The sequence below is a fragment of the Heterocephalus glaber genome, unplaced genomic scaffold (genome assembly GCF_053883595.1).
Source record: "Heterocephalus glaber isolate CG9 unplaced genomic scaffold, H.glaber_assembly_v1.0 deba00001600, whole genome shotgun sequence".
NCBI classification, from domain to species: Eukaryota; Metazoa; Chordata; class Mammalia; order Rodentia; family Bathyergidae; genus Heterocephalus; species Heterocephalus glaber.
The window spans coordinates 247482-271689 of NW_028258372.1; the positions used below are offsets into that span (position 1 = coordinate 247482).

At 40.3% G+C, this 24208-nt stretch overlaps 1 protein-coding gene across 3 annotated transcripts in view; it reads right to left on the reverse strand.

The window, feature by feature from the left end:
- The window catches only part of Kcnk2 (potassium two pore domain channel subfamily K member 2), a 183024-nt gene that overhangs the window by 36170 nt on the left and 122646 nt on the right, over positions 1-24208 (reverse strand). For all 3 annotated transcript variants that reach the window (XM_087194234.1, XM_087194235.1, XM_004853567.4), the window contains exons 4-5: positions 13223-13383; positions 10735-10921 (exon numbers count right to left, since the gene is read on the reverse strand). In XM_087194234.1, coding sequence (XP_087050360.1) covers positions 10735-10921; positions 13223-13383 — 348 coding nt within the window. The remainder of the gene's footprint in view (positions 1-10734; positions 10922-13222; positions 13384-24208) is intronic.

The following is a 24208-nucleotide window of genomic DNA, read 5'->3' on the forward strand; positions in this document are numbered from 1 at the left end:
TCCCAGGTAATAGTGACATTCCTTATTCTCCGGGTTTTCAGAGGAATCCCAAATTTCTCCCAAATTTTAATCCTTAGCTCTCATGAAAACATTGGCAGCAAGGCTCTTTTCCTTGGCTTTCATCCTTGAGGTACTCCATCCTCCTGGCACAGTAACTACACCTACAAGAACCTGCACACATTTCAACAAACTTTCTTCAGTGCACAGGAATGGGGGTCCTTACTAAGTTCAAGCCCCTCTCTTCAGAAATTAACAATTTAGCCCAAGAGAGGGTCATATAGACAATTCATCACAATGGATTAGGAGTGATAGCAAAAGAGAATATAAAAGTGCTGTGGGAGGACACAGAAGAAATCATTTTCACTTCTGGAAGGGAGAAGGTAAAAAGGGAGAAGTTGAGCCTTCAGGAATGAGCATGGAAATGTGAACTAGTTCAGTGTGTAAATGCATAGTATATTTAAAAGATTTGTTAGGAGATAAAGCTCCCTATGAAAGGAGGCCAGGTAGCAGACAGGTGTAAGACAGGAATCTGGAAAGGCAGGTTGTGCCAGATCAAAAGGACCTGATCCTAACTCACCCACTGGGAACAGGTACTCTAACTTCACATGCAGAAACGTGCAGTGGCAGAGAGGGAAGAAGTGACAGGGGAGCCCCAAGAGAAACTGCTCTAAACTAGCTGGGAAGTGACTGCATCTCAGGTGAGGCAGGCCCAGAAAGAGGCATTTAGAGGCAGAAGCATCAGGAGGTGGTAGCCAGTTAGCTGATGTGATAAGGGAAAAGAAGAACTCTCTGAGGGCTGCAGACCCTCATGGACACAGTCACTGAACAGGGCAGGGGACAGGGACAGGTCTGAAATGCTCAAGGGAGACACAGGTGAAGGTACCGGGAGGGACCCTTCCAAGCATGTGAACACTCGCAGGGCCGAGCAGGACACAAGGATTTCAGAATCAACAGCTCAGAGACAGGGATCCTGAAACAGGAGTCCTGCCTGGGTCTACCCAGTTCACTAGCCCAACCCACGCGTTCAGAAGAACAGCGAATAAATAGCAAGTATGCCTTAAACCCAAATATAAAATATTGAGGATGACATCACTCGAGATGAAGTAGACATTAGTTACCTACAGTGATGCTTTCAAATATTAAAGGGCAAAGGTTAAAAAGAAGACCCAATACTTCTCTGTCAGGTGAATCACATGAATAGACCCAGGCTTCACATTCTTTGGGGACGAATACTAATTTTAGGAATACACTATAATAATATTACCGTCACAGTATTGTTAAGATTTTTGCTTTGTATAGGATTTTATTTTAAAGATAAGATTTAGGAAGGACCATGGAGGCTAAATGCATTCTAAGGGTTCAAATCCAGCCTATGTGGGATGTAGCTCCACAATGCACTGAACTACAGAAACGTGGGCGGAAATCTGTTACCAGCAAATTCCATTTTTCAAATGTTTCCATTCCAAAGTAACCAAAATGACATTTTCTCCTAAGAACTTTCTTTCAAATCCAGAAAATCTTCATCCAAATAGTTGTGACTCACTTAACACATAAGTTCACCAAGACGTTGATTTTAGGACAGCTAGTTCATGCTCAAGATCACTTTTTATAAGTCTTTCTTATAAACAAAATGTTACAGTTTGAAAAGAACAAATTAGCTTAATCACCAAAAGGCTTATATTTGGGTAAAATGTTCAACACACAAGTTTCAGTGCAGTCTAAACTCTGGAAAAAATATTTTTCCTTTCTTTATTTCCAGCCTTAAAATAAAACACCGGCAATTAGATGATTTCGGAAAAACTAATATATAAAGGAGTATGGTCAAATGACTCAAATCCTATTCACTTTTCATTATCTCCAACTTATGAATTAACTTCCACATGAATGAATTTAATTGATCCAAAAATCTTATCCAAATTTCAAACATTAAGATAACCTGCTAAGAAGAGTTGCTAGTTTTATTTTTAAATTAGAAATTTAAAAAAATAATTCTTGACTGATACAAGCATTAATTCATCACACACATGTCTCTTACTTATGAAGAATGTAGAGTAGCTTCTGTGGCCTGGACTGAATTCCCACCCCCTCCCCTCCACCATCTCCATCACTCTACTTTGCTCTCTTTCTCTCCTTGTTTTCTGAAACACAGCCTGCAGGATGCTCTAACTTGCTTGCCGCTCCTGGGTCCCCAACCAACCGGGCACTAATAGTCACGCCACTGATTTTTTTTCTTTGTTGCCACAGCAAATAGGCACACAAGTTCTTTCTATTTTAAGAGCGTTCTGGCTCATCTTTATAAGAGATTATACAGATGGTAATAAATATAGCCAAGTTTACAAACTTGTCCAAGTAGGTAAAAAGAGTCTCTTACGTGACATGTGACAGACTCTTACGGGGCATTATCTCTCTCGATCTCTTCTCCTTGATGCTTACAAAAGGAACTCAGCCAGTGAAGGTTAAACTCTAAAAATATAGCTCAGAAAAGGTTTACCCTGGCATTATTTCCATAAGGGGCATTTCCTAAGCATTTGCTGTATCCACATAGCATCTGCTATACCCAGCTTTAAGAAAGTCTTCTCCTACCTGACATCCCAGAATACTTGGCTGGGGGACAGAAGAGCCCATGAGGCTTGGCAGGCACCTGCTGGGAAAGTTGTTTTTTCATTCTGGCCCTGACTGCCTTGTATCACACAATCAATATGCTCATTTCAGCTGATTTATAGAATATTCAAACTCCAGGAGACTTGCTGATTACCGGCATAAATGAACCATGCCATTCTAGAGGCCTGGAGGAGGTGCTGAGAGGTGAATTCCCACTACGCACATTCTTCTAACTCGGAGCAGGATATCAATGAGACCATTTGCCACAGATTAAAGCCCTATCCCCAGGTGCCCTGGACAGTAATAAAGCTGCGGATTTGATCACATCATGACCAGGCTGTGTGGAACTCAGGAGTGACAGAGGGGTCTGCCTGGTTCTCGAAACCCTAACAGTAAGTATCCCCACTTTACAATGAAGATGCCACAGCCTCGGTAGGAAAACAACATGGCAGCCTGTGAGGGACTTGGAGCAGCAGAGCCAGGCTGGGCTCCGAAACACAGCCCGTCTTCACGGGACCCAGGGGTCCCTATGCCTTGCAATCCCAGCTGCTGCCCTGCTTATGCTCCACACACGGTGTTAGTCTGCAGTTGCTGCTGTGACAAAATACTACAGGCTGGGTGATCTGTGTCCCACGATTCTGGAGGCTGGGAAGTCCAATATCAAAGTCAGCCATCTGCTGAGGGCCATGGCAGAAGGTGGAAGCATAAGAGACAGAAAGCGGGGTCCTAATGGCCCCTTTCATCTCACGGTGAGGGTGCAGCCCTCGTGACCCAACAACCTCTGGAAGGTCCTGGCTAGTCATACCATTAAAATAGCTACTGAATTTCAATGTCAGTTGTGGTGAGATAAATGTTCAAACCACAGCACCCAGAAACCCATTCTGTCCATACCACATCCTCAGCTAAGGCCAGAAACACTTAGTCAAGGCACTCTCTTCCCCTTAACAGTTCTCACCTGCAGACCAGTGGGTCTGAGAACAAGCACTGTTCATCAGGAGCCTCCTGAACCTGCCCTTTCTCCACTCTAATGGTACCCAGAAGCTGGCCCTATTCTGTTCTAAAGAAACATTCCCCTTCTTCCTTAAATTTAATTTTCTTTATCCGTGATTGTTTTCTAAATCACAAAATATTTATGAAGCAAAGATGAAAAGATATGTTCTAGTTTTAAGAGATAATCTAGTCACCCTGGACTTCCATCCCCCTCCTGTTTTTCTAAAATGACATGTGTACTGGAGGATACAGATAATAGGTAAAACTTCATTCTAAAGAAAACTGGTATATCAGTCAGACTCACACTGGTATAACAAGATACCTGAGACAATTAACATAAATAAAAAAGGTTTGTTGAGTTCACGATTCCAGAGGACCCAATCCAAGATGGAATTGTCCATTGCTGTGTGTTTCTGGTCAGAGTATCAGATGTAAATGGTGGGGGGAGTATGTCACAATACACCACTCGCAACATGAGCCAGAAAGCTGAGACAGAAGAGACCCAAGTCCCGAAAGAGCTACTGAGGGTGCATCACCAGTGACTTCAAGGACATCCACAAGGTCACACCTCTTAAAAGTCCACAGCACCCCCCAGTTATACACCATCCTAGGGGAAAGTTTCATATGGACCTTTGGGGTACATTAATCCAAACCACAACAATGGGGGGTGTTTCTTTCCACTTTATCTGGATTTTAGTTCAGATATTAAATACTGATTCAATTTTACTGGCTTTACTTTTATTAATTAAAGCTATCCTGCTCTATGATGGAAGAACGCTGTTTCTTTTTTTGTTACTTTATGGTAAGATGATTTAACTAAATAAGACATTCTTCATTACTTCAGGAACTGAATCTTTCAATGATATTGTACAAAATGTGATCAAAAATATGGAGAGTGTTTAATTTTTTAATTGACTATAGTAGGAGATATATTGCCATTAACCCCTCTTCAGATGAACACACTCATCCCATTGTTCTTGCCACTTTCTGAAGCAGTTCTGGAAGTCCTCTTTCATGAGTTTCTTTAGTTGCACCATCATGGCTACTTCAAGGTCCTGAATCAATTCAAAACATTTACCTTTCATGGTCACTTTGACTTAGGAAAAGAATCAGAAGTTACAGAGTGTCAGATCTGTGAATAGGATGGATGAGGACACACCATAATGCTTTTATGCACCTGCCTTTCCATTGGCTGGCATTCAGCAGCAGCATTCACTGTAATTGTATCACACCTCATGAAGACCCTCATGAAATAGGACTTCCAGAACTGCTGCAGAACATGGCAAGAATGATGGGATGAGTGTTTTTGAAGTGAGGGGGAGCATTTTGAGGGGGATCAACAGCAATATGTCTTTTATGTAATAATTTTTAAAATTTAAAAATTCTCCATTTATTTTTATCACACCTCATAAATCTGATGTTTTTTTCTATAAATGGAATGATTATATCTTCAGTATTAAGCAATACGTCACCTACTAAATCAAATTCTCATATACCACTGAGTCAGAAAAACATAAGGCCAAAAAGATAATTATACCTCTTTACCATGTGAACCTATACAGTACTTGGGGATTTTAAATTTCAGAACGCAAGCAGCTGTCCATTTTTCACTAGGCCTTGATATGAAATTTAAAAATAGCAATCTCCTGATCGTAAAGACAGATCAATGACACATTGCCTGAACCACTCATTCTTTGTAAAGATGGAAATCTACAGGATATAGGATTTCTACAATTGTTATCCCTACATATTACCTTGAAATCTCAATATAGCAATTCAGAGTTTTTAGCACTAAACTTACTATGATTTATGGGCTATTTCACAAAACCGTAACTATCAACCACTGAATGTTTTCCTTCTCACTTTTTTTCTACTGTTTCTACAATGCTGCTGTAGATCAATCCTGAATTTTATAAATTAAGTAATTTCTTGGTTGCCCATACTCTCTAGGACTTCTGGAATGTCTGGATCCAATTCCATTCATTAATTTTACAGATGGCTATCAATTCTTTTGTCTTTGGCTGAAATGATGGGTGATCAGATGCCTCACAGAGTTTTCCTGTATTATGAAACAGGAAGGGAAATAAGAAGACTCCCTATTTAGTTGTTGCTCCTGGATTTCCTATATTCACACATACACAGACACAAGAAACAGAGTGATTATTATCTATACGGGCTGAGCACAGTATATGACACAAGGTATGTGTTCTCATTAAACATCTGAATCAATGAATGAATATAGCCCGTCTCCTTCCTTTTCTGACCAAAGTATTTTTCTGAGCCACCCTTGTGGTGATTATTCCTCAGTAGATTTCACACGTTATCAAGTCTTTTCCTTAATATCTGTTGAATTCTTGGCAATGTTTAACTCGATGATCAGCTTAATAATATTGATTTTAATAACTGGCATTTAATGTATTTTCAAAACTCTAAAGAAACATCAGGAACTCTTTCCTAGAGGATCTACTAAGACCAAGCTGCTTTGAATTTCTTAAATTGCCATGGTTTTAAAACAGAGATTCAGACGTTTCATGGAAAACTTCCCTTCAATGAAACAAGCTGTCACTGAATCAATCATGGTTTTGGTTATACAGGAAAAGAATAGTTTGCTTATCAAATCTGTATTTCCATTAATGACTTTTAAAACATAGTTTCAAGGAAACTTAATTCTTAATATGAGACATACAAATTTGTTTTTCCAAATAAAAAGGTAATGACAAATGATTACAGAATTGTAAAAATATCACAAAATATTTGTAAAGGTCAGTGTGACAGAAGGAGAAAAAATCTAGCTGGACAATCCTAAATTACATTTTTTATAAAGTGCAAACTCAAAGCACTAAACATGAAGTCTGATTAACCCCATAAACCTTCCATAACTGTGCCTGTGACAAAAAAAATTCATTATTTAACCAAACGTGAAATTCCATTGATCAACATTACAGGACTATTTGAATGACTGAGTATGCACTGGTGGAATATATGTTTTCACAGTATTGACCATGAGGATTTCTTAGAATATATGAATTTTTTGCTAAAATTTTTGGGTTTTATTAGAAAGCCAAGTGATTTGAGGACACTGCCTTGTGAAACTATAAATCTCCAGCCAGCTTCCCCTTACTCATCTGACTTCTACCCAGCCTAGTAATATATACCAAAGTAGCCACCAGCTTTGGAAAGGGGCTGTGAATTATGCTAAGTTAGGCAATATTTTGACTTTTCTTCAATTTTGAAGAATTATATATTTTTGTTATTGTTCTTATAGTCATGGCCCAAGAAAACAAGTTTTAAAAGCAATGCTGAATAAATAGAAGACAATCTTTCACACTTTTCCATATAATTAACATTGCTTCTCAGATTTTAGTGAAGAAAATCTGATTTAGGTCTGTCTCTAAGGCAAGCAGGATTTAACAACATGTCAACCCAGATTTCTGGTCAACTGAAAAATATAATGCCAAAAGTAAAGAAATAACATAGAATCCCATGTTAATCCTCAATATAATGCTGCCATTAATTTTTAAAAACATCCTCAAATTTTATTATAAATTCATAAGTGCTTTTCAAATCAAGCAAGTGACACTGAAGCATTTTCTTTCTCCTCACTTTCAGGAAGAACCACTCCAGCAATGAGGCTCTGCTTATTCAGAAGTGAAATCAAACCCTGTGGCCTCCCAGGTCCTTTTTAGCCCCAGCACACAGAGCACTGTGAGAACACAAAAGAGCCATCAGGGAAGATCAGGTACCAAGGACTAAGGGGACCAACCAGCCCCTAAAACACATCGCTTACTGGGGCAGAACTACAAAACTGGAAACTGCTAGGCGAGCACTTCCTGCAGATGAAAGCCAGATTCCTGTACTCAATCACACGTGCAAGAGACCACGAAACCTGGCCTGTGTCCGTCCCAGCAGGCTGCAAATGCTTTTGGCTCAACATCGCCAGCACCGGGAAAGCACAAACATAAACGTACACTTATTGGTGAATTAGAAATACATTATGCTTCAGAATACTCTGACATGAGCATGTTTCACTCCATGAAACACATGGAGTGGAAGAATTGCTGCATTTTCCTTCCATGAAGGATGTCTCCCTGCGTGGGAATCAGTGAGTACCCGTCTGAACCACATCATCACCTGTGGTTATTGAGATGCCCCTAATAATTACACCAACATTAGAAATATGGGTATAGTATAATGGGTCTCTAAGACATTTATAAAGGACTTTGATAACAGCACAGTTTAAAAAGAGATACGTTCTTAAGTTGTCTTCAGGGAAACTGAAACCTGTGAGATTGAATCCTAATCCTACTTAGAGCAGATTTTGCAGGCTTTGAGAAGGACAAGGAGTGAGCACAGGATGAAAGGGCTTGGCTTTGATTTCTTTTGAGATTTACAGCCCAAAAGAAAAAAACAGAGAGGTTCAGTTACAGTGGTTCCTTCACTGTTGGTTAGCAGACGTAACCAAAGTTAAATGAGAACACCACCTCCACCTATTGTGATATCTACTATCAAGAGGGAAGTTTCTAAAAAAAAACACACCAATATTTCCCTGAATGGGAACTTGCCTTAGTTCAGTTGCTAATTTTATAGTCAGAAGGGTCTGCAGCTTCACAAAGATCAACGCGACCTCCTCATTGATCTCACCCAGCTTCTGCCACTTAAGTCATGTCACCTTCCACGTCAATTATTAGCAAGGTTTATTTCTACCATTTTCAATTATTTCCACTGAATAATAAAAATAAAATAAAAGCCATGATTGAATGAGGGGTATAATGTCATAAAATATCAGATTTGCCTTCAGGCCTAAGCCGCCTATTCTTCCATGAGGCTGTGCTGTAACTCTGCGTCCAGGGTCGCCATGGAGACACACAAGGTACTTCTGGTGAACTCCTCCTACTCTTGGGCAGTGGGAGTGGCCACCAAAGACCCACACAACCTCCCCAAATCCAGAGTGTTGACCTCCTAAAGTCAAATTTCAAAACATTTTTTCTTCATCTAAAAAACCGTAAAATAAAAATATGGGTTTTTTTCCTCCTCAGTCAGTTGATACAGTGGTCACAAATACAATATTATTTTAGGATTCCACCCACATTTTTTTATTTATACTTGTGTTTACAGAATCCCAGACAGCCAGGGCCACATACGGGACTGACACAGCCTCGCTGGCTGTTTCAAATGGACCATGCCGTATGAGGCTGTCAGCATGAAAATATGACTCATCCCACATACCTATATATCCTACAAATGCTGCAGGGCCTTGCTGATTATATTTATAGAGTTGTAACACAGTCTAAGATTAATGAATCACAAGTATACTTCGTATTGTCATCACTGTGTCTCACTCTCTCTGTATTAACATACTCTCTACTTCTTACACCAATTACTCACCTTTAAAAAGAGGTAGGAAAAATGGGTGTTTTAGGATGGAAGCTTGTCTTCCTACATGAAGCTGGAAGTGCCTGGACTCTCTCGGTCTTGCTAGTTATATCACTAAAGGTTCTCCACAGAGTGCCACACCCTCCTTCCCCAGCCTCGCTCAGGCACTCAGACGTGTGTCTCCCACTTCTGATCAAAAGCCAGCTTTGCTTATGAAACTTGTCTCCTGCCCCCGGGGTAAACCCTCAGTCACGAATCAACAGGACAGGGGATGCCCAGGCTCTCTGAGTCCACAGAGCTGCAGAACATGATCTTTTCTGAAGATATTTAAGTAGGATGTTTAGGTGAAGGAAGAACAGTACTCAGCCAGAAAGTCAAAAGCTCTCTTAAAACTAAATGAGGCAATGAGTTTATTCTGGAACATTAAATAATGCACTTCTACTATAATGTTGATCGTATTTTAACACTTTGAACTGGATTTTTTTTAAAAAAAAGAATGGTTTAGATTTGGGGAAGCTGGTCAAAATGACCCTTGATGGACCATTAGCACACTTACTTCCACTGCCAATAGTATAATTTATTTAAAATTGGAATTGTAACAATACTACTGGATAATTTACGAAAGGAAAAGAAATATGAAAGGAAGATCTAAGAGACAGAACAATAAAGTAAACGACAACTAAAATGATATATATGTATATAAGACAAATCAAAAACTGTCAGGAGAAATGTGGACAGTAAAGTAAAAATTACTGTGCTAAACTTGGCATGGTGGCATGGGCCTGTAATCTCAGCACTATGGGAGGATGAAGCAGGGAAGTCTCAAGTTCAAGCCCAATCATGACTATTTACCAACTTAGTGAAACCATACCACAAAAGAAGAACAAAGATAAAAATAGAGGGCTGGGTATGTTTCTTCATGCAAAGGTCCTGAGTTCAATCCCCAGTACAAAGGAAAGAACTGAAAATTAAATGAGTAAATACTATATAGAGAAAAGGTTTTACGTAGCCAAGAACATCTTACAAAGTTTGCAACTGCTTTTAAGATTAAGGCCAGAGAAGGTCTGACGAGAAGGGGTAAAGATAAGTGGAACATGAGTTCCTGTACCCCTGGAGAACAAAATGTAAGTATCTGGTTTCTGAAATTAGGATAGAAATGCAAAATTCTGAACAATCAGCAGTTTACTTTTTTTTTTCATAGAACAAAAAGAGTTCAACCCCACCCTTCTCACCTCCAATGTAGCAGAATGACTGCCACTGCCACTGTTCTGAGCTGAACTGCATGATCCTAAAGCTATGCTGAAGTCCCGGGTGCGGACCTCAGGCTGGGGCTGGATGGAAATGAGGCACTCACAGGTGTCCCGGTTAAGACGCGCTCTGTGTGGGTGGGCAGAGCCTTCACCCGGCGGGACTGCTGTCCTCATCCTCATCCTCGTAAGCAGAGGGGCTCTGGACACAGAGCCAGACACCAGGAGGACGCCAGGTGCCCCTGAGGGCAGAGATAGAGGGATGCACCCTTGGGATGCACCACGGGGGGCTAAGGGCAGAGCCTCTGGGACACATGGAAGAATCCTACCAGAGTCTCAGAGGAAGCCGGCCCACTGGACAGCTCCATCTCAGCTTCGGGGACAGGAATTCCTTTGTCTACAGCCGCCCAGTTGTGGTTCCTGGGTATGGCAGCCCTGGACCTCACAGAGCCCCATGTTCACGTAAGAAATCTGAGCAGCAGACGGGGCCAGGCAAGCAAAGGCAGTGCCAGGGTGATCTCACCTGCTACGTAGTCGCCAAACCCAATGGTCGTCAGGGTGATGACCACAAAATAAATGGCGTCCAGGGCGCTCCAGCCTTCTATGTGCTTGAATATGATCGCGGGTAGGGCCACGAAGAGGACACAGCCAAACAGGATGAAGATGATGGTGGAGATGATGCGGATCTTGGTCTGACTAACATTCCACTTCTGGAGAGGCAGAGACGGAAGCCTGTTATTGTCATGCCTGCAGGGCCACCTAACTCCACGCTATCAGAGCGTGAGAAGGTGATTTCCTTCCACCCTTTCTTAATCATCTTTATGAAAACTGGATGTAACATAAATAGCTCAAAACAACTGACATTAATAATGACATAGCTTCGCAGCAGGTAAAATATTTTTTGAAAGCACACTGCATTTTCTCTGGGAATATGACTTCAGATAGCATCCTTAATGTGTTAGGCGTATAGTTGTTGTGTACCAAATACAACTTAGAAATACTTCAGGTTAGAAAGAACTGAAACAGGAATTACATATTTAGAATTGAGAGTTGGTAAACATTAATTATGAAATGAATTAAATTACAGAATTAATTCTGTTTATTGGCATATAATACTCATAAAGTCTGCGGTCTGACTCTCACATGAACTGTGAGTGGCGAGTTGTTCCACTAAGGTGGGGAAAGTGTGTTATTTTACTACAGAAGCTTGTCTTTTTTTGCTCTTTGAGACGGGGTTTCACCAAGTCACCAAGTTGCTCGGGCTGGGCTTGATCCTGCCACCCTGCTGCCTCAGCCTTCCAGAGTGCTGAGATTACCGGTATGTGCCACCACGCATGGCTGAGGCTTGTGTTCTTACGTGGGGTTATAAATGTCTGAAACTGCCCCTCTGCTTTATGGTCCAAACTGTACAACCAGCAGAGCTACAGAATCTGTAGGCAAAGATAAACCTTCAACAATCCCAGCCATAGCTGCTGTAGACTGGCAGCGTTTTTAGTTCCTCTGACAACAGGCAATGTCCACAGCGTGAGGCATTACATGAAGCAGGCATACGTGCTCTCTACTCTTGGCCAGTTACCGTGTACCTTAAACCTCTGGCTGGACCTGTCTTGTGTACTCAAAAAAGTTCAGGTCACATCCTACACCACAGGAAAGTCACTAACTCCTACAGCTCGGAGAGGATTTGGACACAAATATCTGAATCCACAGAAAAGAAGGAGGCCGCGGGAGTCTTTAGTCTGCCATCCCCATGGTATATGTGAGAGTTAAATGAGCTTGTGATCAGCAAGTGTTTAGAATAGTGCTTGGTATCAAACACCGAATCGAGCTCACTGTCGTGGTACTACCACGAGGGCATTCTTTCAACGCAGCAGCATACAGGTCACATGAGAAATGTTATCAGCACAGTGTGGGGAGCCAAAACTGTGTTGCATGAATGAACAAACAAGTCAGCAAGACCAAGCCTGTGCCACTGATCTGCCCTGTGGACTACTACAAATACAAGACACTTTAATATCTATACAAGTAAGGTATCACACCTCCAAAAAGGAACAAAAGTCCTATTTTGGACTATGTCTTATTCTACTCAAACACTAAAAGTATTTGAGAGCTAATTTTGATGTTAAATATGATGTTAAACAGCTAATGATAAAACTGGAGCAGTAGTGAAAATTGAGAAACAATACTCAGTAGTTTTAATTCAGCAGAGGAATTAAATGTAAACATTTTGTAAATGTGAAAAGATAAAACACTGAATAATAAATAAAATTTATTAGCAATAGTGGTGTTAGTAGTAACAAATGATTTATAATCCTATGTTGTAATGCAGTTCCTTTTTCTATAATTTTCTTATAATCGCAGGCATATTGTTTTCCTTAAAACTACAGTAAAAACATTTTTATTTTATTAATTTTTTTCTATTGAGTACAATACTTGCTTTGCTTGTGCTGAATTATAGTCCTTAGACAAACTTCTATCAATGGCACTTCTGAGCTCAGTTACATGGTCACCATTTTTGTTGCTGCTATTTATTATTACATTCTCCTCATAGGGGCTATGTAAGTTTACAATGCCACAACCAATGAACAAAAGTGTCAGAGGAATTTTTTTAAATAACAAAAATATTGTCAGTCATTTGGTACCTATGTTCAGGTATAATTAAGGCTGCTGCCCACCCTGGAGTAGGTTCATGGTACTGTCATGCCAATTATGCAAGTAAGACTGATGTTGGAGGGAAAATAACTAGTTTAAGAGAACACAGGTAGATGACAGCTATGAAACTTGAACCTAAGACTGTTGATTACTTTTTTCTGTACATACTTTTGAGTTTTTCTCAAACCAGCAATAATTTACTCATTCAGATAAGCAGAAAATAATCAAAATGCCATGACTTACACAGAGAGGCATATAAACTGTTATATAAATCCCAATAACTGAATTTCTTAGCTCTATCAGAGGTATAATATTTTAAAATTAAAGAATAAATATATGTGTTAAAAGTCTATGGTACTCACAATAAATGTATCTTCCACTTTGGCAATTCCTTTTCCAAAAATGGTCCCTAATTGATCTCCAACTCCAGCCAACAGAAAACCAAAGAGAGGAATTCCCAGTAAGGCATAGATAATACAGAATATTTTTCCGCCTTCGGTACGTGGTGAGATGTTTCCAAATCCTAAAAAAAGAAAAAAATTCAGTCCTTTGTAAATGAGTAATCTAAATATCTAACTTCCGGATTGATCCAGAAATTCCCACATTATCGCAATTATTGATTTCAACTAGTTAAGAATCCCTTTATATTACCTAATCTTTTGATACATTTGATATGAAACACTCTTCCAAGCAAATGTTTCAATAATATACGAAGTATGGGTACTGTTCCAATTAAACTGCGATAAAACTGTGACATCTGAGGTGCCAACATATGCAATAAAGTCAATATTTTCATCCAATTAGCTTCTGTCTCTCTGGCACTGGCAATCTCATTGGTTAGTCCAGCTTTCATCAACATTTAGAACACACTGAAAAGAATGGATTTTCTTCATTTAAGAGTATTTAAACACATTTAAATTATTTAAATATTAAAGCTGTGTAGCAAGTTTTTAACTTTTCATTCAAGTAGACTCCAAAAGGCACTAACTTTAAACTTAAACTTCTTTTTAAAGTTCGGAAGCTTCAGATGCCTTTCCTGTTTTGTGCAAGGACATCTGTTTGTCAGCATCCTGGCAGTGGAACTTTGTTTGCTTTATAGTCACAGGAACACTCTGCGCACATGAGAGTAAAGACTGATCCCCTTCTAGAAACCCACAGAACGCCTCCTTGGTGGATAATTCTCTCACTGTCCTTCAGTTTAAATTCAGTGTAGAGGTCTTTTGCTTCCTTTGTTAGATTGATTCCTAGATATTTCATGTTTTTGGATGCTACTGTAAAAGGAATTGTTTTCCTAATTTCTCTCTCAGTGAGTCTGCTATTTGTGTATAAAAAGGCTATTGTTTTTTCAGTGTTGACCTTATATCCAGCTACTCTACTGAATCTTGCAATTAAGTCTAGAAGTCTTTGGCAGAGTTTTTTGGGTCTTCTATGTAAAGTATCACATCATCAGCAAATAATGACAATTTAACTTCTTCCTTTCCTATCTTTATTCCTTTTATTTCTTTCATTTTTCTAATTGCTGTGGCTAATATTTCCAGAACTATATTGAACAGGAGTGGTGATAGTGGGCATCCTTGTCTTGTTCCTGATTTTAGCGTGAAAGTTTTCAGTTTTTGACCATTTAGTATGATGTTGCCTGTTGGTTCTTCATAGATAGCCTTAATCAGGTTGAGATAAAGACCTTCCATTCCAATTTTCTGTAGGGTTATTATGAATGGGTGTTGGATTTTGTTGAATGCCTTTTCTGCATCTATTGAGATGATCACATGGTTTTTGTCCTTGACTCTGTTAATAAAGCATATTACATTTATTGATTTACGAATGTTGGTCCATCCTTGCATCCCTGGGATAAATCCGATTTGGTCAGGGTGTATGATCTTCTTGATGACCCTCTGTATTCTGTTTGCCAGAATCTTGTTGAGGGTTTTTGCATCTATGTTCATTTAGGGAGACTGGCCTGTAGTTCTCTTTTTGGGTTTTGTCTTTCCCTCGTTTCGGAATCAAAGTAACATTTGCTTCCAGGAATGAATTTGGAAGTATTGCTTCCCTTTCAATTTCATTGATGAGTTTGAAGAGTAATGGTGATAGTTCTTCTTTAAATGTCTTGTAGAATTCAGCAGTGAAGCCATCAGGACCTGGGCTTTTCTTTGTTGGTAAATTTTTTATTATATTTTCAATTTCACTCATTGTAATTGGGGTGTTTAGAATTTCTATATCTTCTTCACTTAACTTTGGCAATTCATATTTATCTAGGAATCTGTCCATTTCTTCTGTGTTTTCCATTATATTAGAGTACAGGTTCTCAAAGTAGGTACTGATGATCCTCTGGATTTCTGCTGGGTTTGTTGTGACTTTACCTTTTTCTTTATTAATTGCATGGATCTGAGCTTTTTCTTTCCTTTTTTTGATAAGCTTGGCTAAAGGTTTACCAATTTTATTTATTCTTTCAAAAAACCAACTTTTTGATTCATCGATTTTTTTGTATCATTCTCTTAGTCTCCATTGCATTGATTTCTGCTCTGATCTTTATAATTTCCTCTCTTATACGAGCTTTGGGTTTGTCATGCTCTTCTTTTTCTAGAAGCTTGAGGTTCTCCATTAGGTTATTTATTTGAGTTCTCTCTGTTTTCCTAATATGGGCATTGACTGCTATGAATTTCCCACATAGAACTGCTTTCATTATGTCACATAGATTCCTGTATGTTGTACTGGCATTATCATTTACTTGCAGAAACTGTCTAATTTCTTCTTTAATTTCCTCTGTCACCCATTGGTTGTTCAGGAGGGTGCTGTTCAATTTCCAGGTGTTTGTGGGAGTTTTGCGGTTTCTTATGTTATTGATCTCCAATTGTATTGCACTATGGTCTGATAATATACAGGGACTAACTTCAATTCTTTTACATTTACTTAGATATGTCCTATGAGCTAGCATGTGATCTATTTTGGAGAATGATCCATGTGCAGCTGAAAAGAATGTGTTTTCTGATTTTGTGGGGTGGAACACTCTGTAACCATCTATTAAGGCCATTTGTTCAATAGCTTGGTTCAGTTCTAGAATTGCGTTGTTAATTTTTTGTCTAGGTAATCTGTCTATTTGTGATAATGGGGTATTGAGGTCCTCCGCTACAACTGTATTAGTGCTTATTTGATTTTTCATGTCCATTAATATTTGTTTTGTATAGTTGGGGGCATTTGTATTTGGTGTATATATATTTAGGATTGTCATCTCTTTCTCTTAGATTGTTCCCTTCACAAGGATGTAGTGACCATCTTTGTCTCTCTTAGTTAGTTTTGGTTTGAAATCTACTTTGTCTGCAAATAAGGTTGCTACCCCTGCTTTTTTCTGGGTTCCTGTCGCATGGAGAACTGTTTTCCATCCTTTTATTTTCAGTCTATGAATTTCTTTTTGACTTAGGTGTGTTTCTTGTGTACAGCATATTGGTGGATTTTGCTTCTTAATCCATCCTGTCAGTTTATTTCTTTTGATAGGTGAATTGAGGCCATTAACATTGATGGTTATAATTGATAGATACTGACTCATCCTTGTCGTGATGTTTACTGTTGTTGGCTCTTTTATTTATTATTTTTTCCCTCTTTGCCTTTAGTGTCTTGCTTGCCTGGTGGCTTCCCTCTGTTGGGCCTCATGGAGTTGTGGCCTTCATTGTCTTCTTCTAGGATATTGTTTAGAATTGTTTGGAGTGCTGGTTTGGTGTTCATGAAATTTCTCAGGTGTTCTTTGTTGTGGAAGTATCTAATTTCCCCATCGATTTTGAAAGATAATTTTGCAGGACACAACAGTCTAGGTTGGAAGTTATTTTCTTTTAGGGCGTGAAATACTTCATTCCAGGCTCTCCTTGACTTGAGGGTTTGTGTGGAGAAATCTGTGGTGATTCTGATGGGCTTTCCTTTGGAGGTGATTTGTTTCTTTTCTCTAACTGCCTGTAAGATTTTGTTCTTCTTTTGGGTTTCTGGGATCTTGATTATTATCTGTCTAGGTGTAGATTTTTTTTTTAATCATGGCTAGTTGGAGTTCTATATATAATCAAAGTACACCCCAGGCTTTCTTAACTGGTTAACTCTGTCTTGTCCTAACAAAATCCAGCTCAGATATTTCTGCCTCACACAGGCAGTGCTAGCTGTTCACCAGATTCATGTTCTTCTCTTCTCAATGTCAGTTACTTATATTTCCCAGCCTCCTGGAATGGTAGGTGTAGTCCTAAGCATTAGTTCTAAGCATGTAATATAAGCAGAAGGGATATGACATTTGTTGAGTTGGCCCATCCACACTTGCTCCTCTTCTGTCAAGGAGAAACACCTGTTGGTGCTAAAAGCTCCATGATGAAGGTGGGACAGCCTCTGCCAGTCCAGGTCCTTGAAACACAAGGTGGAGAATCAGTCTTCTGGCCCATTCTCACCTACCCAGGTCTGCTCCCCCTTTCCGCTGTCACCATCACCACACTTCTGCTGTATGCCAGGTTGCTGGGTTTTGCAGGCCTCAGTCTCACTGTGGCCGTGGTTCTTACAATATCCTCCAAGCCGAGCTGAGCTGAGGCACTGCTGAGTCAGTGCTGCATCTTGGGGCCTGATGGAAGCTCCCCGAGCTGAGCCTGAACCTCAGAGAAGGTGTCACAGTCCATCTTTCACTAGTAGTTCTGCCAAGTGGAGGATGAGGCTAGTTCCGAGAGTGCAAGAAAAACTAGACTCCGTCAGTTTAAATTAATCAGAAACTTAATTCTAATTTTATTTTACTCAAACGTATGGACAGTCTTTTGAGATTGGCTTTTGGCTGTTGTTTTCTAACTTTCTGACTATTATAGTCAAAGATTATGGCCTGTAGGATTTTTGCCTTTTGGAATCTAGTGAGATTTTCTTTGTGGATCTGTTATGGCTACATTCTATAATTGTTTAATCATTGCTTGAAAAGAATATGGATGCTTCATTTGTTAAGATTCAGAAAAAGCATAATTATATTTGGCCATCTTGAACCCATACATTTTTTCCTTGTAACATTTCTACCTTTTCCTTCTTCTTAGTCAGTTTGGTTTACTGTTAGTCAATCCATCTTTTGAGGGATTACTTTAAATGTACCTAATTTTCAAGAACTTTGAGTTTTTTCTATGATCCAGTTCTATGTCATGATAGCAGCAGTGTCTTGCACTTCCCCTAAGGAGGTGAACTTTTTAAGCTGCTCAGCGCTCCTAGTCAGATTTCCATACTTGTAAGCACAATGCAATGCTGGCTTGGTTAGCACTTGCAGGTGAGAGACACTTTCTGGCCTCAGGGGGATCACAGCTGAGCTGCTCATACATGGCAGATTCTGGTCCAAGGCACTGGAACAGCTGTGCGGGTCTGTGGGAGTTGGGTAAATGTGCTCTTCACACAACCTCCACTCAAGGGACCAGGTTCTCCCGGTGCTTGGTGACAGTCACCAGCTCCCAGCAGCCTGACACTTCTCTGGTCCACTTCACCTGCTCTGGGGATGTCTGTACACATATCTCTGGGCTAAGCTTCTCTTCACGGCTTCATTCCGGAGGGAAAGACTGGAGGCTGCCATCACTGAACTTACAATTAGCTGTCCCACAGAACTTTATTTTACAGGCTGACTGCCCATGGCCCATTTCTGCTTCTAATTTTGGTGACTTTATGAGGTTAAGGAAAATGCTTCTTTTGGAATACTCTGTTTTGCTTCCATGCTGAATGTGGGCTCTTTAATTTCAAAAGATTTCACTGTCATTCTCAATCTACAACCTTCATATCCTACAAATCCTTTCCCAGTATGGTGCCTCCAAACAATGGAATTTTTTTTTTTTTTTACTTTTTTTGTATGCTTTCTGTCACCTCAGTGCAACATTTTGGGATGTAAGGTAAGTGCATGTGTTATGGCTTGTATTTAGATGTTGCCCTCAAAGCCTCACGAAGGCACAGGTGGGGCTTTGGGGAGGTGTCTAGATCTAGGGTACGTGATGCTGGGATTAAGGGTGCCCCACCCTGGATATAGGTTGCACCAATCAACAAGTTTTTAGACTAGATAGAATATAAAGGGACAGAAAGTAGGCAGGCCTGCTCTTGCCATTGCTGCTGTTGCTGTTGCTGCTGCTACTGCTACTGCTTGCTGCTTTGCCGGCTCCTACCTGCCCTGCCATGGACTGTTTCTCCTCTGCAATGGCCCTCTGCTATGCCACCCTGCCTTGGAGCCAGTCGACTATGAACTGAAACCTCTGCAACTGTGAGCTGATATAAACCTTTCATCCTTTAACTTTGAGTGTTGGGTATTTTGTCTCAGCAACGAGAAAAGTAACTAAGACAGCATGTTTACATCACACAAGGAATTAAATCTGTGAATTTACCAGATGTTCAATATTGATGATCTCATTAACAATACACACATTCATTATAAGATATGCAAACCATGGTTCTTAAAAGCATTTTACTTTAAAATCTAAAATTAACCAATAGAGAGAAACATCAGTCAGGGTAAAACCATAGTAAGAAATGCCAATACATTATTTCTGATTCTGTCACTCAGTTATTTGACCTTGGGAAAATTATTTCCCCATCTGTTAAAAGGGCATATTGTTATTAAGCACTTCCTTGAGTTGTAACTTAGTAAGGTACTACATGAAAGTGGCTTAGGAAAGTTTATTCTACTGTCTGTGTTCAATACCAGGTACCATAAGATCGTGATAATTACTATTATTAATATCAGTAGAAGCAAAGATTAGAGTCAAGGTATTTGCCCCTGACAGGCAGGCTAACAGCTTATGGTTACACAATGTTCTCTCCCATACTCTGTCTACTTGGGGGTGCCATCCTTGACAAAGGACACTGGCCAAATAGCATGAAAAGCATAAGGCAACTCTTCACATGCAATTGTTGTCAGGATTGAGGGTGTTTATTCTGAAAAAAAGAAGACAGAAAGCAGAAGGAGGTAGACCAGCTGATTCCAACTATTTGAATGATTAAAACATGAAAAGGAATCAGACTCACTCAAGATTCTTCACAGCAAAAAAGACAAAAGTAAAGGATGAAAGCTATACAGTGAGTTCCTGCTCAGGTAACTACAGCCACAATAAAGCAGGTGGCTGCACAAGGTAGATGGAAGTCAGATAATCACTTCCTGTGTTTAACACTTTGGACTGACGGTCCAATGTGTACATGAACATGTCATAGTAAAGACAAGATTCTCTAAGATCTGCTTGGGCTATAAATTGTAAGTACTTATTCATGTATTCAAACATTCAAAAATACGGGTTGAGCATTTATTTGACAGGCACCATCCTTAAAAACTAAGGATGCAAATGTTAGCTGAGGCATTTCATTATAGTAAAGTGACACTGACTAGTCCAGAAAAGAGCATACAGATGTGGGTTAGTTGACTTTGGCATGCCAGAGGAATACCAACAAAATCCACTGCATGTACCACGTATGAGTCTAAACCCAAGAGACAACTGGGCTGGAGATATAGACTAGGGGATAGACGAAATGCTCAGCAAGAATACAGAGGAGGAGAGAAAGCCAGGTCTGGTACAAGCCTGCAATCTCAGCATCCGGGAGAGTATGGCAGGAGGCTTGCAAGTTTGAGCCACATCTAGACACTTAGCAATTTCAGAAGACTCTGTCTCAGAATAAAAAATAAAACAAGAGCTGGGAAGCAGAGTCTTTACAAGGCATGACTAAAAAGTTGATGAATGCTGCCGCCAAGTACCATCCAACAGAAAGGCAGGCTCGTAAAGACGTTACAGTGTGTCCCCATCCACCTTATTCACCAGATCTGGCACCCGGTGACTTCCAGCTCTTCCCCAAAGCCAAAATGACCGTAAATTGTAAATGTTTTGAATGGATTCAGGACATCAAGGCAGCCACAACCACAACGGAGCAACTAAAGACACTCATGAAAGAGGACTCCAGAACTCCTTCAGAAAGTGCCAGGAATGATGGTGTAAGTGTGTTCAAAGCAAAGGGGAGTAGCTTTAAGGGATTAATGACAATGTGCGTTTTACTTCAATAAAATTTTCAAATTTCAATATTCATTGTAGTTTTTTTATCATATCCTGTATATGTTAACATTTTCCCACTTTGCCTTAACCCTCCCTCTATAAGTACATTCCTTTTTCTGAACCATTTTATAGTAAGCTATAGACTTATGCTATTTATTCCTAAATTCTCTACTGTGTATTTCAATTTTAAAGGCATTTTCTTAACTATAAAACAATTATCAAAATCAAGAACATTATCATTGATTCACAATTATCTAATTTAGACTCTACATTCAAATTTTGCCTACTCTCCTATTAGTGAACTTTATAATATTTTCCCCTGCTCCAGGATCTGATTGAAGATCACACATTGCATTTAATTGCCATATCTCTTTGGGCCCTTTGATTTACGGAGATAGATCCTGAACCTTCTTTCATCTTTTATGCTTTTTATGTTTTTCAAAGAATGGAGGCCAGGCATTTTGTGAAATGTACTTCAGTTTGAATTTTACTTCCTCACAAGTAAATTCACGTCACACATTTTGGATGGAACATCACACCCTACACAGTGCATGGCATCAGCAGGTCCCTTCTGTCAGTTTAACCTACAATGGTGACACTGACTGAGTATTCAGTTAAAGCCCACAAACTAGGTTTTTCCTTTGAAAAATTATTATTCTTTTCCTTTGTGATCAATAAGTCATTTATAGGGAGACACTGGAGAATATATAAATACTCGCTTCTGCAAACTTTCACCCACTAATTACAGAACTAGGCATAGACAAATATGCATATAAATAGTGCTAGAAGCAAAAACCTAAAGGCAGATAAAGCAATAACATAATAAATAATATAATCATTTAAAACATCTCCAAAGTATATTAAATAAAAACCAAGGACACTCTTTTAAAAATATATAATAATGTGAATAATGTGACTGTTCTATTTTATGTAGGCCCAGAAGAAACAGACTCCCTTCTGTTTCCAAGAAATCCCACGGAGAGGTAAAGAAATCACAGGAGGAGCAAGTAAAGTTCCAGTAGCTCCTCAGTGGGATGTAGTGTCAGAAACTTCCATAATGAGTCACTAAGAACCGGAAGTTCCCTTCTGCCTTGCTGGGGAAATGAGGAAGGGTTGGGAGCCCTGGAGGACAGGGGAGCCCTGTGGTCAGGAGAAAGGTTCTGCATGGCTGACCCCAGTGGGACTGTGGGTCTGATACACAGAGTCTCCCTCCATCTGCTCTCACTGATGCCATGGGATGGTCCACAGCATAGAGATACTTTCAGAGAAGCCACCCAGCCATGGAAGTTTGCATCAGGGAGATCTCAAAGACCAAAAGCCAAGAAACGGCTGAACTGACTGACTCAGGACAGCACCATTTCTATACAGTGTCCAAAAGGGAAAACGGCCCCTTCAGATCCACCTTCTGTTTTAACATGGAGACAACAAGCAACCAGAACACGAGGAGAGGCTTCCCATGTCTTGGGGCACATGCTCCGACATGGTCCTCTCACTATCCCAGAGTCCTGCCCAGGCGCGACACTGTCCTTTCTGCCTCTGCCAGATGAACACTGTTGTGGGCTAAGCCAGGACAGGCTCCTAGGTCCCCAGCCCACAGCATTCCCTCTTTGTCATAGAGGACAATATCTTTAGACTCATAGTTATAAGAAGTCACTGACCTGTAGGAAGGATGAGAGAAGAAAAATAAAAGATACAACATTTACTTTTCAATTTTTTATTCTGCCTAAGGACTCACTACAAAGAAGCTTCAGTGTTTAATAATAAAAGCTGAGCTGTTGAAAGGGCTCAGTTTGATCTACTGTCACGCAAGTTAAAAGGCCACAAGATAGACAGCCACAGGTTACCATCAATTAGCGGCTCTGATTTACCCCACAGGTGCCCATGGGACATCTTCACAAGAGCTGGCAGAAGACGGCAGGGACCCTGATAGAATTCTTCGGAGTGTTCTGGGTTGCCTCCTGAATATTCCTCTAGCTGCTGAGCTCAAAGGCTGACTCTGTTCCTCAGAGGAGGAAGCCTCTCTCCCAGAGGGACTACTCCCCAGTACACAAAAACGGGTGACTGGCAGCTTGCTGAAATGAAGGTATGGGTATGTCCCTGGACTTTGCCCTGGGCGACAAGGTCAAGCGGCTGGTTAGGGTAGGCTGCTCATGTCTTCTTCCTTCTCTTCCCCACGTAAAACAATCGCAGGCTTCCTACTACAGACAACTCTAAGTAAGCACTGTGGACTGGGATACTGTTAATAGAGGGCTCGGTACTGAAGGACTTGATACAGTTAATAGAGTTAAAAAGCCTCAGGTGAAAGATGCCCATTGACTAGATGCAGCATAGCAGACTAAGCTAAAATCCTGGCATTTATGGTTGCCTGGACTGGTTGGCGATCCTTTCCCTGGTCAATAATCAGCAGTATCTTTGTTGCTTCAAGGTAAAATGGCACTGTTAGAGCAAGAAGAGGAAATAAAAAGAACATATCAAGCCTTATTTTAACTCCTAAAAGATATTCACACTCAGAGCGCTTCCTTGGAGGAAAGTAAATGCTGTAGTTTGGGTCTAGATGTCCTCCAAAGGCTCCTGTGGTCACAGGCTTGATCTAGAGTGTGTGAAGCTGGAATTGATTCATGATGCAATGCTGGGCTCAAGGGCACTCGGATTAAAGGTGTGAGTGCTACTCCCCCACCAAGTGGTCTGAATAGGGTAAAAGGGACAGGGAGACACCGGCAATTCTCTTCTCTCTTGTTGCTGTTGCTGCCTTGTGTGTGCCATGTTGTTTCTCCTCTGTGATGCCTGTTGCCATCCCTGCCTTGGAGCCAGGTGATTATGGACTGAAACCTCCATGAACTGTAAGCCGAATAAACCCCTTCCCTTCCAATTTTTGGTGTCAGGAATTTTGTCTGAGCAACGAGAGAAAAGTAACTAACACAGTCAAGTTCTCAGTTTAGGGCATGGCATGCATCACAAGAGTGAAGGGAGGAACAGTGCCTTCTGCTCTCAAAGCACTGAGGGAACAGAGAAGATTGAAGCTGGTTGAGTCAAGACCTCGAAGGAAGTGGGCCAGGGTGGAGGTCAGAGGACTGAACCTGGGAAGGGGCAGGAGTAGGGCTCAGTGGTACGCGGCAGCTGGCTCAGGAGACAAATTGTGAAATTTTCAGGAATTTTGCAAGTCGAAGGACTTCACATTAGTAGCCTGAAATTAGCCATGGTGGAAATCCTTACACAGCAGCAATTGGCAGGCACTGTCATTTATTGTCTTTTTGTCTTTCTCAGTTAGTTAATATTGACCATCATACCACTGAATAAGATAGAATCAAATTTAAGGAACTCTAGGGAACCTGTGCCAGAGAGCCGGACGGA